Source organism: Temnothorax americanus, unplaced genomic scaffold, assembly GCF_048541705.1.
Source record: "Temnothorax americanus isolate GAGA-0224 unplaced genomic scaffold, ASM4854170v1 Scaffold24, whole genome shotgun sequence".
Classification (NCBI taxonomy): domain Eukaryota; kingdom Metazoa; phylum Arthropoda; class Insecta; order Hymenoptera; family Formicidae; genus Temnothorax; species Temnothorax americanus.
This window is the reverse complement of record NW_027509381.1, coordinates 2761231-2778328: the sequence shown is the minus strand read 5'-3', so window position 1 is coordinate 2778328 and position 17098 is coordinate 2761231. Positions and strand designations below refer to the sequence as shown.

At 36.3% G+C, this 17098-nt stretch overlaps 1 protein-coding gene across 7 annotated transcripts in view; it reads left to right on the top strand.

The window, feature by feature from the left end:
• The window catches only part of Fife (regulating synaptic membrane exocytosis protein fife), a 164736-nt gene that overhangs the window by 69026 nt on the left and 78612 nt on the right, over positions 1 to 17098 (top strand). For 5 of the 7 annotated variants that reach the window (XR_013257272.1, XM_077408267.1, XM_077408266.1 and 2 more), the window contains 3 exons: positions 4782 to 4947; positions 5525 to 5836; positions 8864 to 9068. Coding sequence is in view for 6 of the 7 variants with exons in the window: in XM_077408267.1 (XP_077264393.1) it covers positions 4782 to 4947; positions 5525 to 5836; positions 8864 to 9068 (683 nt within the window). In the remaining variant the exon portion in view is untranslated. The remainder of the gene's footprint in view (positions 1 to 4781; positions 4948 to 5524; positions 5837 to 8863; positions 9069 to 17098) is intronic. The other 2 variants (XM_077408270.1, XM_077408269.1) reach the window with 2 other exon arrangements.

Genomic DNA, 17098 nt, shown 5'->3' with positions numbered 1-17098 from the left:
TTATCTTACAATGCATACAGTTTCGATCTACAATATATTAGATAACAAATAGAAAGAATAATGCATTGTAAAATAAAATCGTATCGACGGGGAGAATTATTTTAGTCTTTTACGTTTTACGACCATAATATAACTTATCTTTTTGAATCAGAAATTTCTTCTCTTTCTTGATATTTATACATATTATCAGTCTGCGTGAATCTTTTCTCACTTTACAGATAATTAATATATTTAACAGGATAAATTTAATTTTCTTGCGATAAAGAGACAAGGTTACAATTTTCAAAATTATAAAAAATAAGAGCCACGCTTTACGTGCGCACCGTATCTTTTCAACTGGCTTTCGATGTTACTCACGATTCACTGCCGCACGAGATTCCCTTTTCCCAGCGAGGTGCATAATTCAACATCCTAAGAGATATACTGTTATACGAGAGAATATTCGTGCAGCCATGTTTGAAATTAGGGTTGCTGAATTACCGCTGCCAAACGAATCGACATACATAATATGCTTTGAGTGTCCGCTTGAACGCTTTAAGCTATACTTTGCTGTTATCTCAGATGCATACACCATACTATTCGCCGAGATTCCGAGATTTTTGCACCCCACCTGCATTATGCAACAAAGCGCAGGTCGCTCGTCGAGAGAGATTTTGAATTATTCCGTTCCGATTGTAGTCGGCGACTATAAAAACCAAAAAGTCGCTTTTTCTTCAAGCACAAGTGCGACTTTTTAAAATTGTGCCCTTTTCGCACTTGCAAAATGTTGCTGATTACGTAACGAGATTTGACTCTCATTATAATATCAATCCCGGCGATGTTGCTCTACATAAAAATTGCGTAGAAAAATCGCCATCCATATGAATCATATATTGTCATAACTTTTAGCACAAAGCCATCATAATATTTATTTTAAAATATTTTAAATCGGTAATATAAAAGGCTATACCGTGTTACTTAAACTTTGACAAATCTTTTAGAATTCTCTTGTATTTTTTGCCAAAGTAAAAATAATATCACTTCCATCAGCAATATTGCTTAATTAAAGTAAGACAGTATAACTGCAGATGCATAATTCAAACGTTTTACTCATTATGTCCTTTTTACATTCAATTAACTTACGATACTTTCGAGAGATCGTAAATTGTTCGGATCATATCGAAGATCGTCCTCGTCACGTGTGGCTTTAACGAGGTGCGCTTCCGTGCGGTGTCGGGCTTGACGCGGAGCTCGACTATTCTCCACGAGATCTCATTGCGCATAGGTCGTATGTGCACTTGTCACGCAAACGGAGCACCCGTAGACACGCACGCGCGTGTATATCTAGAACGAGTGCACACCGACGCGTATCTTGCACGCGTGTGCGTGCAACCAAACTTCTCATTATACTCGACACTCAGAGACAGACAATTATCGGGCACGTAATTATCGCGCAGTCTTCGGTATATAGCGATCGCAGACTTCGAGAACCCGAAGATGCGTCGTAAAGACCGAGCGAGCATTTTACGATCTCGGAATATGATATATATCTAGAGAGCTATATATTGTCTGCTTCCAAGTCGTAAAATGGAAAGTCTAATTATAACGCGTATATAAGAGAAAACAAGAGACGCCAAGTCTTATACTCGGCTTATTGATATTTGTTACCAATATAGTTTAGAAATTTCTCCGGCGCTTCCTTATCGCTATATTGCCCCACATTCTACGCTCTGCGACTTACTTCGCGTTTACAAGATATGACATTTACATGAATCAATATACCCTTGAATTTATCGAAGCTTCGGTTATTGATTACCGCGCGACTCTCTAAGAAACTTACATTGTGCCAGCCGACAACTTCGTAGCACTGGTAGACGTCTCACCTCGAGAATTTATCGACAGTCGTTTTTGTCGTTTTGCAGAATAATCGGATCCGTGCGCGCGCGGGCGGAAACGGCTGCGGAAACGAAAGAAAGTGGAGTGAAATTGAAATGAAGAACGTGTTTCTGATGCACGTCGGCAGAAATAAGGGATTGAAAACGGCAGATTCGAAAATATTTATAATTACGTATATATCGCACGGGGAACTGCTTACTACCCAAAAATATCAAAAAATCATACCTAATATCGTTACAAAAATTGCCCTTTCTACGTGCGCGCGTTTACACATCCCGCGTTTATTTTTTCCCCTCGTTTCAGCTTTCAATTTTTGCTTAACAAATTTATTCATTGAAATATATTTTGTATTGTAAAAAAGCGTGGTAGCTTATTTGTTTTCGCGCGCGCGCTCGCGCGTAATTGATTATTGTGTTTTTGTTTAAATTATTTAGACAGTAAAACAGAATTAAAATATTTGCTCTATTATTCAATGACATTTACAATTACTCGTTTAATTCTCACTTTTTCCTTCCGCGTCTTATTTATTCAGGATATGTCGAATAAATTGCTGTTGAATCTTTTTTGATGAAATAACGTTTAATTTCTCTGGACAGTCAACATGTGTCAAGCGCCGTTTGTCCGACGAATTCGACATAAAAGAAGGAAGCGGATTCGGAATCGTAAATCCGCTTTGTCGATTGTCATGCCGTAATGAAATACGTTCTACGAGCATTTACGCACGTACGTAGGCGTATAGACAAACCCGAGAGGAAATGGCCTCGTATATTTACGACGGCAAACGCCAATTCTGGGAGTTGGGAGTTTATTGCGCGCTCTCCTGCGCGCGTCAGTCTCCTGGCCTGCGATACGCCTCGCTTAGTGAAGAACGCCTAGCACACGTTTATCTTCCTCATGGTAATTGTCGTTGACGCTTTTTCCATCTCGAGATTCAATCCATTTCGGTGCCATTCGCGCGTCATGGCTGCCGCTTTCTCGCGAGCTAAAACGGCGCCGCATGATGGATGGGATGGGATGGAATGACTGCTAAATTTTAAATCATGCGTTAATTTCAATTTGTACAACATTAATATTCAATGAAAAAGATTTTATATCATTTTACTTCAAGTTTATGATATTGCTACATAATTTTATTAATTATTTAAGAATGTATACATTTGAATTGGAATGCGACTTTGTGATTGAACATTTCTTTAATTATTATGACGGCCTTGATCTAAAAAATTGGAACACGATTTCTCAGCGTCTCACGTGACTATGAATGCAAACTCGTCGGCATCCGGATTAAAATTGCATTTGGCACTTGTGTTTATGCTACCTGGGATGCTTTACATTACGGTGCTGGCTTTCTAAGCTACCTACATGCACTTAAACGTTCCGGCTACGCCTATTGGATAATTTACAACCGGCTGAGCATCCCGAGTGATGCGCAATTTAACATGCAGAGTATCCTCGCTACATCCCCGTGTCACGCGCGCCTTGCACTTCGAAAATCATCGGCGTATACTGTCGGCGCGTGTTACATATCGTGATGCTAATGGCGACCCAGTTTTTACTTTTTTTTTTTTCGAAGAGACAACGCGTAGCTGCGAAAAATATAGCTGCGTAACGTGGTTTCGTCGAGAGAAAATTATCGCGACATGCGGGAGAGGAGTGACATCTTCGCACCACGCCCTTCGTCGTCGTCATCGCGTTAAAATAACGTTTTCGCGCACCCGCGCGCTGCATCACTATGAATATTTATGCGCGCGACAGGTGCTCGAAAACGGAATCGAGCCACTGCACTGGCACATCCATCCAGTGAGTAGCAGCGATGAGCGAGAAAGACGTGCCCGGCATCGCGCCTCCGTTCGTTGCCCTGACCCTAATGAAGCCTTAATGCCGAAACCCTCTCGAACTTGGGTCCGACGGCCAGTATATGCGCGCGCGCGCCTCACCTCGCTTTAATTATTGCCGACGTGCAATTATGCCGCGCGGCGGGATTGCGTGACGAAACCGGGACAAAGTTAATTTTCGGATGTGGCCGTTTTATTATTATCTCAAACTCTCAGCCGTGTTTCCGCGGTCTTCCTTCTTGTTTCCCGCAAGCGTGTCGGGGACGCTATTAATTTTCATTATCAAAGGGCAGGGCACCAGCTTCAGAGCTTTCGAGCGTCGAGCGAAATGTCTTTGTTGCAATTTGCCGATGGGGACGAATTATTTTAGATTTACGTGAATAGATTCACATTATGTTAAAGCACGGCGCAATCATTCGTTCCATTTATAAATAAGTTTCACTACCTTCTCAAACAGCTTTTGATTCTAAAGATAATCAAAAAGACTTGCAGACAATTTAGTACGTAATTTAATCAAAAATTATATATATATAATTTAAAAATATATTATTTAAAAATTTTGAAAAATTATATTAAACAATAAATTATAATTATTAAATTATATATAATGTTATATTTATTTATTTTTCAAATATATTTAAAACAAAGCAGAAATAAATACAAATAAATTTTGTAAATCTCATATATAGATAGTATTTGACCACTCATGGCATATTATTGAGAGAGAGAGAGAGAGAGAGAGAGAGAGAGAGAGAGAGAGAGAGAGAGAGATCTGCCGTAAAAGATTAAATAAATAGCTTTTCTTCAAATCTGAATAACACCTGCACAGCTTCGATCATCAGAGCAATCACAATCTCAGAGTTTATACAGCTGATCTCTGTGCGTTGATCTATAATCGTCCAGCTTTTAGGTGTCAATCTGTGCTGCCTACTAATCTTGTACTTGCACTCCCCGCCCGCCCTTGCCGTGTTGTTGGGGATGCTTGGACTTCCTCCCCGCGCCCTTACTCACGGCCTACATGTGGTGACGTTTCCCGCATCGAGCCCTAATCTCTGTATCGTAATGTTGTAGTTTCGAAAGGTTGCAGGGGAACGCCAGAGAGAGGATCTCAGATGGGAGCGCGACCTGGACCGGAAGAGCAATAAGTCGAGGGGCGGCTCGCCCGATCGCCATCAAGCCTCCGACAGAGGAAGAGCGACCAGCCCTCAGAGAATCGTCATGCCGGCCCAGACGGGCGGTAAAAATCATTTTACTCGTCGATACGAGATATATCTGTTGCTCCTTCATACCACAGACGTCGCATTTCGCGTAATAATCGCATGTTACGATACAATCAAAGAAATAAGAAATTGTATGGCTTGTTCTTCAGGTTCTTCTAAAATAGACAAAAATTTAATACGACACTGTTACTATTACATATATTGTAAAATTAAGCTTACTCTTGTTTAATTTGATAAATTGTTTTTTTTTATGGATACGTTTTCAAACATTTAATTGTTTGTCCGTTTTAGTTGTTTGTCCGAAAGAGCAATTTCCCGAATATATCCTTAATGTTAAAGACCTCTAACGTATAATTATACGTATAAATACAAAAATTGTTTTACAGCTTTTGCTATTATAAAATTGAACATTAATTTACCATAATTTGCATAACAAGAACAGATTTCCAATTATTTTTACTACAATCAATCGAAAAGTATTATTCAGAATAAGTTTCAAATTTTATTCTACGTTAAACTTGTTAAATCGCGTCGTCTTTCAATTTGCTTAGCGCGTCAAATCCCTAACATCATCTTTCAATTTCCTTGATAAAGCAGTCGAGCAGGAAAGCGGAGATCTGATGGACGACGAGGAGGAACGTCGACGTCGCGCTCGTCGCGGAGGCGGTACGGTCCGCCGTAAATCTCGTGTGACCAGGCAGAGGTCTTATGACGACGAGATCAAAACGGCGGTCACGATGGCTGCCGGTGGGACGCAGCCCACGCATCCTGATACCGGCCTAGGACTTCCGGCTCAATTACCAAGACGAGCGTCCGCCTACGACGTTTACGCCGTGCCCGGAAGTAGCGGCCTTAATGCAATGACCATCGCGACCGCCCAACAAAGAGCCTCCATTTCGGCGCAAGGTGAATTGAAATGATTCATTGCGATAGACGATCGAGAAATTTATTCTTTGATTTTCGAAAGCTCGCGCGACCTAAATTTGATTCTACAAATACACCATAGTCTTCCTTTTTACAATAATATTTGGATATAAAAAATTCTCTTCGGCACGATATTTGAAAATGAAAAACATTACCCTCCAATAATTCTCGAAAAAACAGTTTTCTTTCAGTATACTGCACGTATATATAATATCATGCACATTGAACATGTAAATTTAAACACAAAACACAATAATAACATTTTGATTTAAATATTTTCTAATAGAAAAATATCATTTTCAGTATTTATTTGATAATAAAATACAATGCGTGCTAGGATTAACATTTTTTTATCGCATATTTTTGCTTCATATCTGAAATATCGGAACAATCTCGCGTAAATCATCCCTCCGAAATTTCTCCAAAATAACAGAAGGTACTTGTATCGATAACCCACGTATATGTATAATACATAATTCCTTGTAATTTCTCCTCTCGTTTAAGCGCTATCTTTGACCTCCCGGCCATGGTTATTCCCGGGGGAAACTTTAGCAACCGGCTGTTCGATCTTGGGCAAAGCCACAGAAATTTCCAACTTCTCCCTCACTTCCCTCCCGATATAGCGAGTTGGCAACATGTGCTCCGATTTCTCCGCCACATATTGCGCGTTTACGAGTTATCGCAACGGTATCCGCGGCAAGTTAGAGCAAGGCTGTGCTTTAAAGGACCCTAAGGGCGGCAAAAGCTACCGGCTAGGATAATCGTATATAAACCTTGTCGAGCAGCAGTAACTCTACCCTGTGTATTGTTCGTTCGGTTTCATAGCTTCCTCTGTTTCGTCGTGGAAACAATTCGCTTCATTATACGCGAATATGGGCGTCCTACTATCCCGGTGTTTCGTTATCAAAGGCAATAAGTAACTTCGGGGAAATGAGTAAAGCCGATTTTCGTTAAACATGTTTTAACCGCAATGATGTGGCCTCATCCATTCACTCGACGTTTTCCGCCATGAGGAAAGTTAATACGGTGTACACGAAAGGGTACTCTCGAATTACAACATTTTCAAACCGCGATTTCTATTTTAATTAACTTCGCGATCACGGGGAGGACTCGTTTAATTTAAATGTCTCAAATAACGGTGCCTATACTTATCGTGTTACGCAAAACTTCTGAGGCAAAACTTTTTTATGAAAATTTCGCGTATTACGTCAACAAATTGTTGGTAATCAGTTGTCGAGTATACCATTAAAATGTTCCGCAGGGAACAGCTTTAAACAGCCACCGTGCGAAACTAGTTTCAGAATTTCCCATTTTCATGCATTCAATTCAGTCGCGTACGTCGGTTGGACGTGTGTCGCGTATCCTGAGATACATTTCTATATGACTGTGTAACTTTAACACTGCGCGCGCGCTTATTACCAGTCTGCGTGATCGGAAACACTAAACGAGCATCTCGACTCGACATAAAAATTCCGCTTTTCTCTTTCCTTTCCCTATACCTTCCTCGCTTCTATCGAAAAGCCCCGCACGCGGCGAACTTACGGCGAACTTTCTGTGGAAACTATTTCCGATGCGTCACAGGAGAAGCGTACGGACGTAACGCGGTTTCAAAGCCATCAGTACTCATGCATGTACACATCGATCGGCTATTCGGATGCTTCTAAAATTTTCATTTTGCCGAGCGTAATGTGTTGTATATAGCCTCAATTCGATACTTGGCTTGATGTACCCGCGAGTTTCGCCAATCAAATGCTGATATTGCAAAAAGTTACACTAACAATAAGTATAGTAAAATAAACCTTAACCATCAACCAACTTGAGTTTCGCATAAATCGGGACCAAGCGAGAAAGTCCCCTTTCAAGGTAACTCGGCAGTCACCTCGGTTTAAAAAATTGTATTGTCGCATTATTGTCACATTACAATTTGAAAACATAAAATAAACGACTATATATAGGTATACAGATAAAACGAGTTTGTTTTATTGACTTAGTATCTTCGAACAAAAATTCTATCTTCGTAAAATTTTAATTAACGATTCTTCTACTTTTCAATTTTTAATATTAGGAAGTTTAATAATATAAATTAAAGTTCGTTATAAAAAAACGAAAATTAAAACAACGAGAATTAAATTTGATTATCTACTTTCAATCGCGAGATTAAACCGTCAAAGTTTTTTTTTTAAATCTCTCCTCACTTCTCTTTCTCTCTATAATCAGTTGTAATATGTTATTTTAATGTAGATATTTTGTTCCATCTCCTTTTCTCTTCGCAGTCAAACAAAAATACACCCCTATTCGAACAACCCGTAGGTAAAGTAACTTATACTTGTTTCTCTATGCTGCAGCCAAGAGCTGAAAACTCCACTTGCTATGTTACACAGAGAAACAACATTGACATTCGACCCGCATCGTACTTTGGTGTGAAAATAACCATTTTGACTATTTTATTTCTTCGGAATATATGTTTAACTCTTTCAAAATCTTTGTGTAATAACGGGATATTTTGATATTCTAATATCGGTTTTCTCGCGTGTTTCATTATTTCTAACATAAAAAGAATAAAAAAAATAAAATAAATATGTAGAATTAATATCTCTTTGAATAAAATTGATTTATATAATTTAACGTTTGTTCATATAATTGCAATGGTTTTCCTCTATCGCGTTTTAATGATTAATAAAAACATTTCTATGAAAAATATTTCATTTGTAGATATAAATATGATATCAAAACATTTTATCCATAAAACTGACCTGTTTCAATTTTCCGATACACTTATATATGTCTATGTACTAATACTAAAGCTTTAAAATATATTTTATAGCCTAACTCTTATCTCTTCGGAACATTTTATTAAATCCATGCTACTCTTTTATCTCTGTTATCATTATACCGAAAGGGACTTCGTTATTATTCAAGGCGATTTACTCGCTATAACGGGTCGCATTTAATATTTCAAGTATAATACGGTTGGCCTGAAAACGTCGTTTGTTCTCTGCTTCTTCACAGGCACCCGAGAACCTGAAGAACGGCCAGTAACTCGCAGGTCCTCCTTCCGCGCCGTGAAACCAGTGATGCCATACGACGTCGCGGCCGACGATGAGAAAATGATTAAGCTAGACTCGTCATCTGCACCTGCAGTGGCACCGCCTGTGTCTCAACCTGCTCTTATACCCGATGAAGAAAGACGCAATCGACGAAGAGGCTCCCAATTGTAAGTCATTGTTGGCGTTGTTATATCATAAGGATTTATTGTGACAAAAGCATGACCATGGATCTTCTATATTCCCTATTCCATGATATAATGCGTGAACAAAATCAAGTCTATATTTTTATTAAGAAATTAAACTATATTCAGCTTGAAATGGCATGTTGGAAATCTGATTTCAATGCAATTTAACTTGACCTCTGTTACGTAATTTTTCTCGTGAGAATAGTTCCCATTTTGTTGTTATACATTAAATTTGTATAATCATGGAACGGTTGTACAATGTGTTTGAATCCATCGTACAATATAATATCTGTTATATATTCTTATAATGTTTAATTAAACATCACGATAAATAATGTAATTAATTTTAAATAATCAAACCCAGTGTATAAAAAGAACACGATATATAAATTCTTTCGTTATTTTAATTAAGATTAATGATGAATCGTTCGAATAATCGACAGTAACTCGTCCATATTTATTATTACGGCTTTCTTTAGCAGTGGAAATGGCGTATGCAAATCTGCCAATTTCAATTTCGTACTTCAATTTTGCACTGCCATATATTTGTCTGTTTTCTAACACTGGAATTTTGACGTCGAAATACGCATTTCGCCTCTGCTTCCCAAAAGTAATTTAAACTTTAACACTTGTCTACATCAAAAGAAACCTAGCTTCCACTTTTTCGTTTGCAAAAATTAAGTATTTTCTATCCAATATTAAGCTATTTAAACTTAATTTTTGCGCATGTCTATCGAATCTTTTAATCTAAAAGAAATAAAAGAGATTAATGTGAACGCAGTAATAACTTCTTCAAATCGCACAGAAGAGATTTTGCTGTAAATCAGTTCTTAAATTAATTCCTAAAAGTACTTCTTTCTGATAAGAAACGTTCTCAATATATACTTCGATTCCCCCAGAGTATCCCTTTTACTCTTTGAAGTCGCTGTTTCTCACCTCTGTAAACCTAGCACTATTAAAAAAAGTTCTACGGCACAATTAAATGTTAATTTATTGCTATTTTATTGCTCTGGTCCTGAATTTATTGCTCCCATCCATTCGCAGAAAATGAATATCGAAAGTAAGAAGGCTGCCTTCATTACGCTAGCACCTCTGTTTCTGAAAACAAAGTATCTCCTCTTCTAAAAAAGGCATGGATAGTTTATTGTTGCCTCTTTTCCGCGATGCTGATTGGTTCTCTTACTGCGCTTACTTCATTTGCAGCTGTCATTGTATATTTTGACAGTTGTGTGTATCATGGGGTTAATAGTCTAATAGTAATAGCATAATGTTAAAGCTAAATAGCGCGCGCGAAGCGCGCGTCTGTAGTGTCTAGTAGTAAATAAAAAAACGATATACCAGAATTTTTTGCCCTAAAATACTGCAAAGAAAAATATATTGAAAATATTGAATAATTATGAATGTACTGATTACCGGTTATCGAAGTATAAGAGTAAAACGGTCAAAAATAAAAGTTAACCATATAAGTTCAACATTAAACTGCTTCTTCAATCAAATCACTCGTAAAATACATTTTGGAACTTATTTCCTACACTACTTTTTGAAAAAATTATCAAAAACAAACAAAGATACAAGAATAAAGAATATTAAACAAACGCTGTGTCAATTTTAGCATTAAAATAATTCTAGACTTTATTGCTCTTAAAATATCCTGATTCTGAACTTATAATATATTATATTATATTTTAAGAGCAATAAAATTTTAGCAATAAATTTTAAGAGCAATAAATATCGGTAAATTTATAAACATTTAATATTCGATATCTCTTGCAATATTTTAAAGTAAAAAATCAATAAAAAATTCTGGTATCTCAGTTTATGTTTACAGTATTTTATACGCGTTTTTCAGCAATGAGGGGGCTAACGTAACGTTAAAGCAGCATATCCCCACTTTTGATATCAATTTCCTGAGAATGGATAGGACTAATAAATTCGGGACTAGAGCAATAAAATTAGTATTTAATTGTGCCGTATATTCGATTTTTTTTTTAAATAGTGGAGGTGTTAGATTCACACAGGTCTGTTTCCCTCCAGTTAAATACGTTTGAATTTATAATCGAAAATCGTGTTATTAGATGTGATTAGTTCTATAATTATAGCAAAGGTTACTTGCATGAAAAATATGGAAATTGAAAATTGAAACATAAACCGACGTATCACAAAGTCAATCGTTAAAATATTTCTAAAGCGAGGTATCTATATTGCGCAAAGTTTTCACAACCCGCAAATGTTGGTCATATCGATTTTCTTAAAATATAAAAGAGAAGTAATTTGAAATATTCAATATACGAAGTATCTTGAAACAATCTCCACACACACACATATATACACGTATATCTAGAATGTCTTTACTAAAAGATTTCCACATTTTCTTGACGCGAAATTGAAGTCTTGATATGTATTGATCAGTCGTAAAATACGTTCAGATTTCAAAACAAGGTAATATAACAACGTAATATAAAACGAAGTAGGTACGACTGTCATTCAATCTACTATAGGAGAAAACGATGTAATTACCCCGCCTAGTGTTTACATCTCATTAAAACTCATTTGCACAGAACAAGTTTGGATTAAATAAACCGACTTCAGCGACTCACTATTCGTTTCTTGCAATCTTACCAGTGATACGGACGAAGGAAAATTCACTTCAACCCACTTGTCTTAAGTTACCTTTTTTAGCGAACGAGTATCGATTCGCAACCGACGAAAAGAACCGAACGAGCATTTCTCTTGTACCCGTCGACGCGGCAGAAATGAAGATCGATCTTGTCGTCTTTGATTTTTCTCTTTTTCCGCCCACATCGCGATTACTCCTTTTTTTCCCCCTAAACGAAACGGCACGCAACGTGTGTTGTATATGCATATATATACGTGCATGTGCATCGCGAGCAAGAGGTCGAGTGGATCACAAACAGGGGAGTTTGCTACTAGAGAAATAATTAATACCACCCTACCCCTCATCCTATACTCTTCGTTAAGCGTGCGCATTTACTCGCGTGCGAGCATCTGTGGTCCAAAGTCGAGTTCGGAACTGTTACAATTTCGGAGAGCTTAATTTTCCACGTTACAGAAGGTTACTCGAAAATGCAAGCTTGCGATATTAACCGTTCAAGAGGCTTGCGTTTATAATGCGATATCCAAAATGGATGATATGACGAAACTACACCAAAATACATTTAAATAATAATATCGTTTGCGATAAATTAGAATTTTTTTTATAAATACATGTACACGCGTGCACGCACAAAAACGTGTTCTCTACTTCTATATTACATTTCCATTTCTATATATTATTCTATTACATTTTATTTTAAAATTTATATATATGGTCAAAGACAAATTTTGCTTTAAATAAATATTTTAATATCAATCGTTTACCTATATTGTTTTTATTACTTAGTATCTAAAATCTAAAATTAAACATACGTTTGTATAAATCTATTTAAAAAAAGATTATCTTTTTTTTATATTCGCGATTCAAAACCTGGACCCTTCAGTCAAGGGCTGATACAAGTCCAATAACCGCGGTCAGAGATTTCCTTGAGATTTTCTATGTGTGAAAGGGTCGAAGACCCGACCATCGGGGGCGAGAAAGTGTCATCCCTTGGACAGGTTGTTATACGATCATACGAAGGAGTTGGGGATGTTTGGCGGAAGGGTCGCGCGTGATGTATCGTTCTTGTCAAAATTGGCTTAACCTCCGTGATCCTTCGCCGTCATCGTCTTTTTTCCAGTCGAGAGAAACAGTATACGTGAAGGATGACGAGTTGAAGTCATCGGTCAGCGTTATGAATCACCTAGATCGCGTAATCGTTATTATCTCGTACAGTCAGGTGCCAATGAAAGTCGAAGCCGTTGTACACGTCAATTCTTACGTCAATTCTCACGACATTATGAGACTTTAATATTTCAAAAATTTTTAATTAAACGAATTATAAGCGATTTTAATTATTGTTGGATTTTAATTTATTCGCGAAACAAAAATGCTGTACAAAGACTGTTTTAAATATTTTCACACAATTTCTCTAACTTACGCCATCTTTTTTGCCAAGAATCGTTTTGTTTTAGGTACGTCATGAGGAATTAATTTGCTCGTTTATCGAACGTGATAAGTTTAAACCTAGAAGAAATGCACTGTCTCTCGTAATTTAATTTGATAAGTGAAGCATATGTATATGGTGCTTTCCAAAATACACGATCCGTTTTTACGCTTTCGGGAAAAAGTCATCGATTATTCACGATCAATGTGTACTATCTTAAAGTGGCACCATTCGACCTCGATTTCGAGGTGTCTTGGCAGGCTGCTAAATCGAGAGAAGCTGCTATTAGAATTAAAACAAGTGCACGACACTTTTCCTTCTGATTTATGTCGGCTTATATTGGCGAGATGTCACCCCAGAGAGCAACGTTAGAATAGAAGCACACTTGCGCTTTAATGCGACCTTGCCTGCACTACGTCGAAATTTGGTCGTGCTTCGAATGCTTGCACCGGGTGACCGTGCGCCGCACCAACCACGACCTTAGGTATCGTCATCTCGGTAAACCGCCGGAAATCAGAGTAAATCGCGCCGGTAATTCTACTGAATATCGCATGCCTTAAGCATACTTCTCGGCTGCCGGTGAATTCTCAACTCACCTCACGCGTCTAGTAAAGTTACTCCGTCTTTCTCTTGCGGTATATATATAACTTCAAAAACTTGATTCCACAGCAAGAACTCTCTTTTATGCGAACACTTACGTTCTTAGCAAATAATCACCGACGTTGTAGTATTTTCTCATTTCATGATATATGATTTGATAAAAATAGTAAATTAACAGTAAATTTTCATGTATAGTTTATTTATCATAGCACTTATTTTTTAAAAAAGTAAAAAAAATTTTTCTTGGTTGTTATGTGAAAATATAGAGAGAAATATAGAATATCCATATAGACCAAAATAACAAATTTAAAAAATGCAGATTTTCCATAAAATATTTAAAACTTGTAAAAGAAACTAGTTTCAAGTTTTCTTTTTTTTTTCTTATTTTAATGACTACGTAAACAATTTGCACAAAATTTTAACGAGAAAAGAAAAAAATGTAATTAACTTATATACGTCATACTTTTTTTTCTCAACAAAACTTAGAAATGTAATAATCCCGGTAATAATAAAAGTTTCAATTCTCGCTTATTTACAGCCTGTCCGAATAATTATTGTTTTCCGTAGTTCCGGCCGCGACATAATTTTTTAATCGTGTAACTTTTTAATTCCTATTTACTTACGAAACTGCAATTTTCACGTAATTATCGCGTTTCGTTAATCCGTCCTGTGTTCATCCTTCCATATAACTCGAATTTTCATAGTAACTAAAATACGATAACAATAGCGTAGACGCGCAAACCTGCAATTTATTGCAATTTTCTGGGAATTTTTTTAATCCCAGCAAAAACAAATTTTATATAATTTGCAGAGACAATTATATAACTTGTACACGCACCAACAAATTTTTAATGTCTAAGGGCCGATTGTTCCAACTTATTGGTAAGCTACCTAATAGTTAAATCATATGTCTATATCTTTGTCTAATGTAAAGGATAAACAAAGACATACATATGATTTAACTATTAGGTAGTTTACCAACCAGGTTGGAACAACCGGCCCTAAGTTATACTTTTCTGAGTATTAGTTTCATGAGTTTTTATATTTTATAAAAATTTCGCCTAAAATATCAAAGTGAAACTTAATGTATCAAAAAATGCTAAACATGTAGAAATTAATTTTCTATTATATCTTAACTAAGAACTTACATTTCCCTCAATAAGAAAATAACGCTAAACGTGCAAGTAAAACAGGACTCTATTTTTCTGTAGACTCTCGACAGAGTATGTACTAATCGATATTGCCGCGCAGCTCATTCTTATTCAGCGAAACGACCAGGAAAAGCTTTTATTCTGCCGGAGTTCGTGATGGCACTGCGCAATTAAGCGATTCACCTTCAAAGAGTGGTTATGAGCTGCGATGAAAAGAACGGGAAGAATCTCATAAAGGGATATGATCTTGTAAATTTCCATCTAGCTCCGGCTAACCCTCGTACAAAACTAAGAGAGAGAGAGAGAGAGAGAGAGAGAGAGAGAGAGAGAGAGAGAGTGTGTGTGTGTGTGTGTACGCGCGCAAGTGTGCGTGTGTGTGAGAGATCCCCTTTTAAAGCCGACATGTGACATTCCATTGCATTTGATTGTAGAATTCGATATGAATGCAATACGACTTTCCTATATTGAAAATAAAAAAAGAAATTTTGATAGAAATTCGAGAAGCATTTACTTCTGCGATCAAATGTCAGAGTCTAAATACTATTTACTTTTGCATTCTGATTGCGATTCGTATTCCTTGAAATTATGAGTTTTTAATTATATCATTTACTCTTTTTTCATTTATTAGTTTTCTCGCATTTTTCTAATTCAAAAGTTATAATTTTGTTACATCATCATGCATTAACGCTTTCTTGCTAATCTTTCACATCTTTGTTAATTTATTTGTAACGCTATATACTTAAATTTTAATCTGTTTTTTAAAGAAAGATATTATATGTTTTTGGCAGGCTTAATTTGCGTGCCAAAGAATGTGCTTTTACGAAAAAAATTATGTTCTTTAAGACCTCTTTTAATAAACCTCTTATATATCTCAAACATGAAAGAAAACCCTACAGCGTCTTCGGAAAATATTAAAAAACAGTTACAATATTGCAAGTTTATTTCTGACCAATAATTAACTCTCTTAATATTGAGACTTCATTACAAGAAAATCTGAATTATTCTCTCTCTCTCTCTCTCTCTCTCTCTCTCTCTCTCTCACATAGATTGTTTCTATATATATATAAATCAAATTTTTCAGAAATTTTGGCATACAAAAGATTTTGAAATCTGAATTATTATTAATCTTGAAAAAATTGAAAGAACTTTTATATTATTATTTGTAAAGTGTAAATATATGTATACAAAGGCCCGTATTATCAGTGCACTTTTATCGATAAATGCGCGCATTTATTTCTGTAATTCTATAGTATATGTAACGTAAACCGTATACTAAATGTGTGCATTTATGATAAAAGTGAACTGAGAATACGGATCATATATATACACTTACTTCTCACATCTTAAATTTATGCTCAATCTTTTATTCGTATATATAGAGTGCGTCCCACTTAACGCCCGCAACGCTCGTGAGCATCATTCGTCCTTATTTAACATTTTACAAACAACAAGGATGAAATGATTTTAAGAACGTTGCGGGCGTTAAGTGAAACGCACCTTTACTTATACAACTTGCAATTTTTTCCTAAGATAATACAATATAATGATTAATGCTTTTTGTAATTATTGTAATTATACATACAGAAAGAGTATGTATATGTATGTATGTATGTAATAATTTATTTATTTCTCTTAGGGTTTGAAAGGCGTTTTTATAAGGAACGTACCCAAACCTTTACAACTACTTACAAATCTTCTTATCCTAACTTATCTCTACTTAACTTATATCTTCTTAACCTAACTTATCTCTACTTAATCTATAGTAATGTGGATGTGGGCTTCTGTCTCTACATCCGCCCACATCAACACCCGCCACACGCACACATATAGAAAGAGTATTATTATATAAATTTTATATATAACTTAAAACATAATTTAGATGGTGTTCCATACAAACTATAAAATATTAATGTCAAATAAATTTTTAAAATAGTAGTCTTTGCGCAAATAAATAAAAATGGAGGCAGGAGGAAGAAATATTTTAGAGGAAAACTGTTTGCGAAACGTCAAGAAACCTCACGGATTTGCACGCAATTCCATCCGTTTCAAAACGCACTTTCTTCCATCTTCGAAACACGAGATTCGAAGAGAAATCAGGACATGAGATCATCTGCTATTTTTCACTCTAGATCTGCACGATCGAGATGTTTGCAAAAAGATTTCGCCGCGGATGGCTGCTGTATTTTTATTGCCACTGAAATAAACGTCCCTCACGCACTCG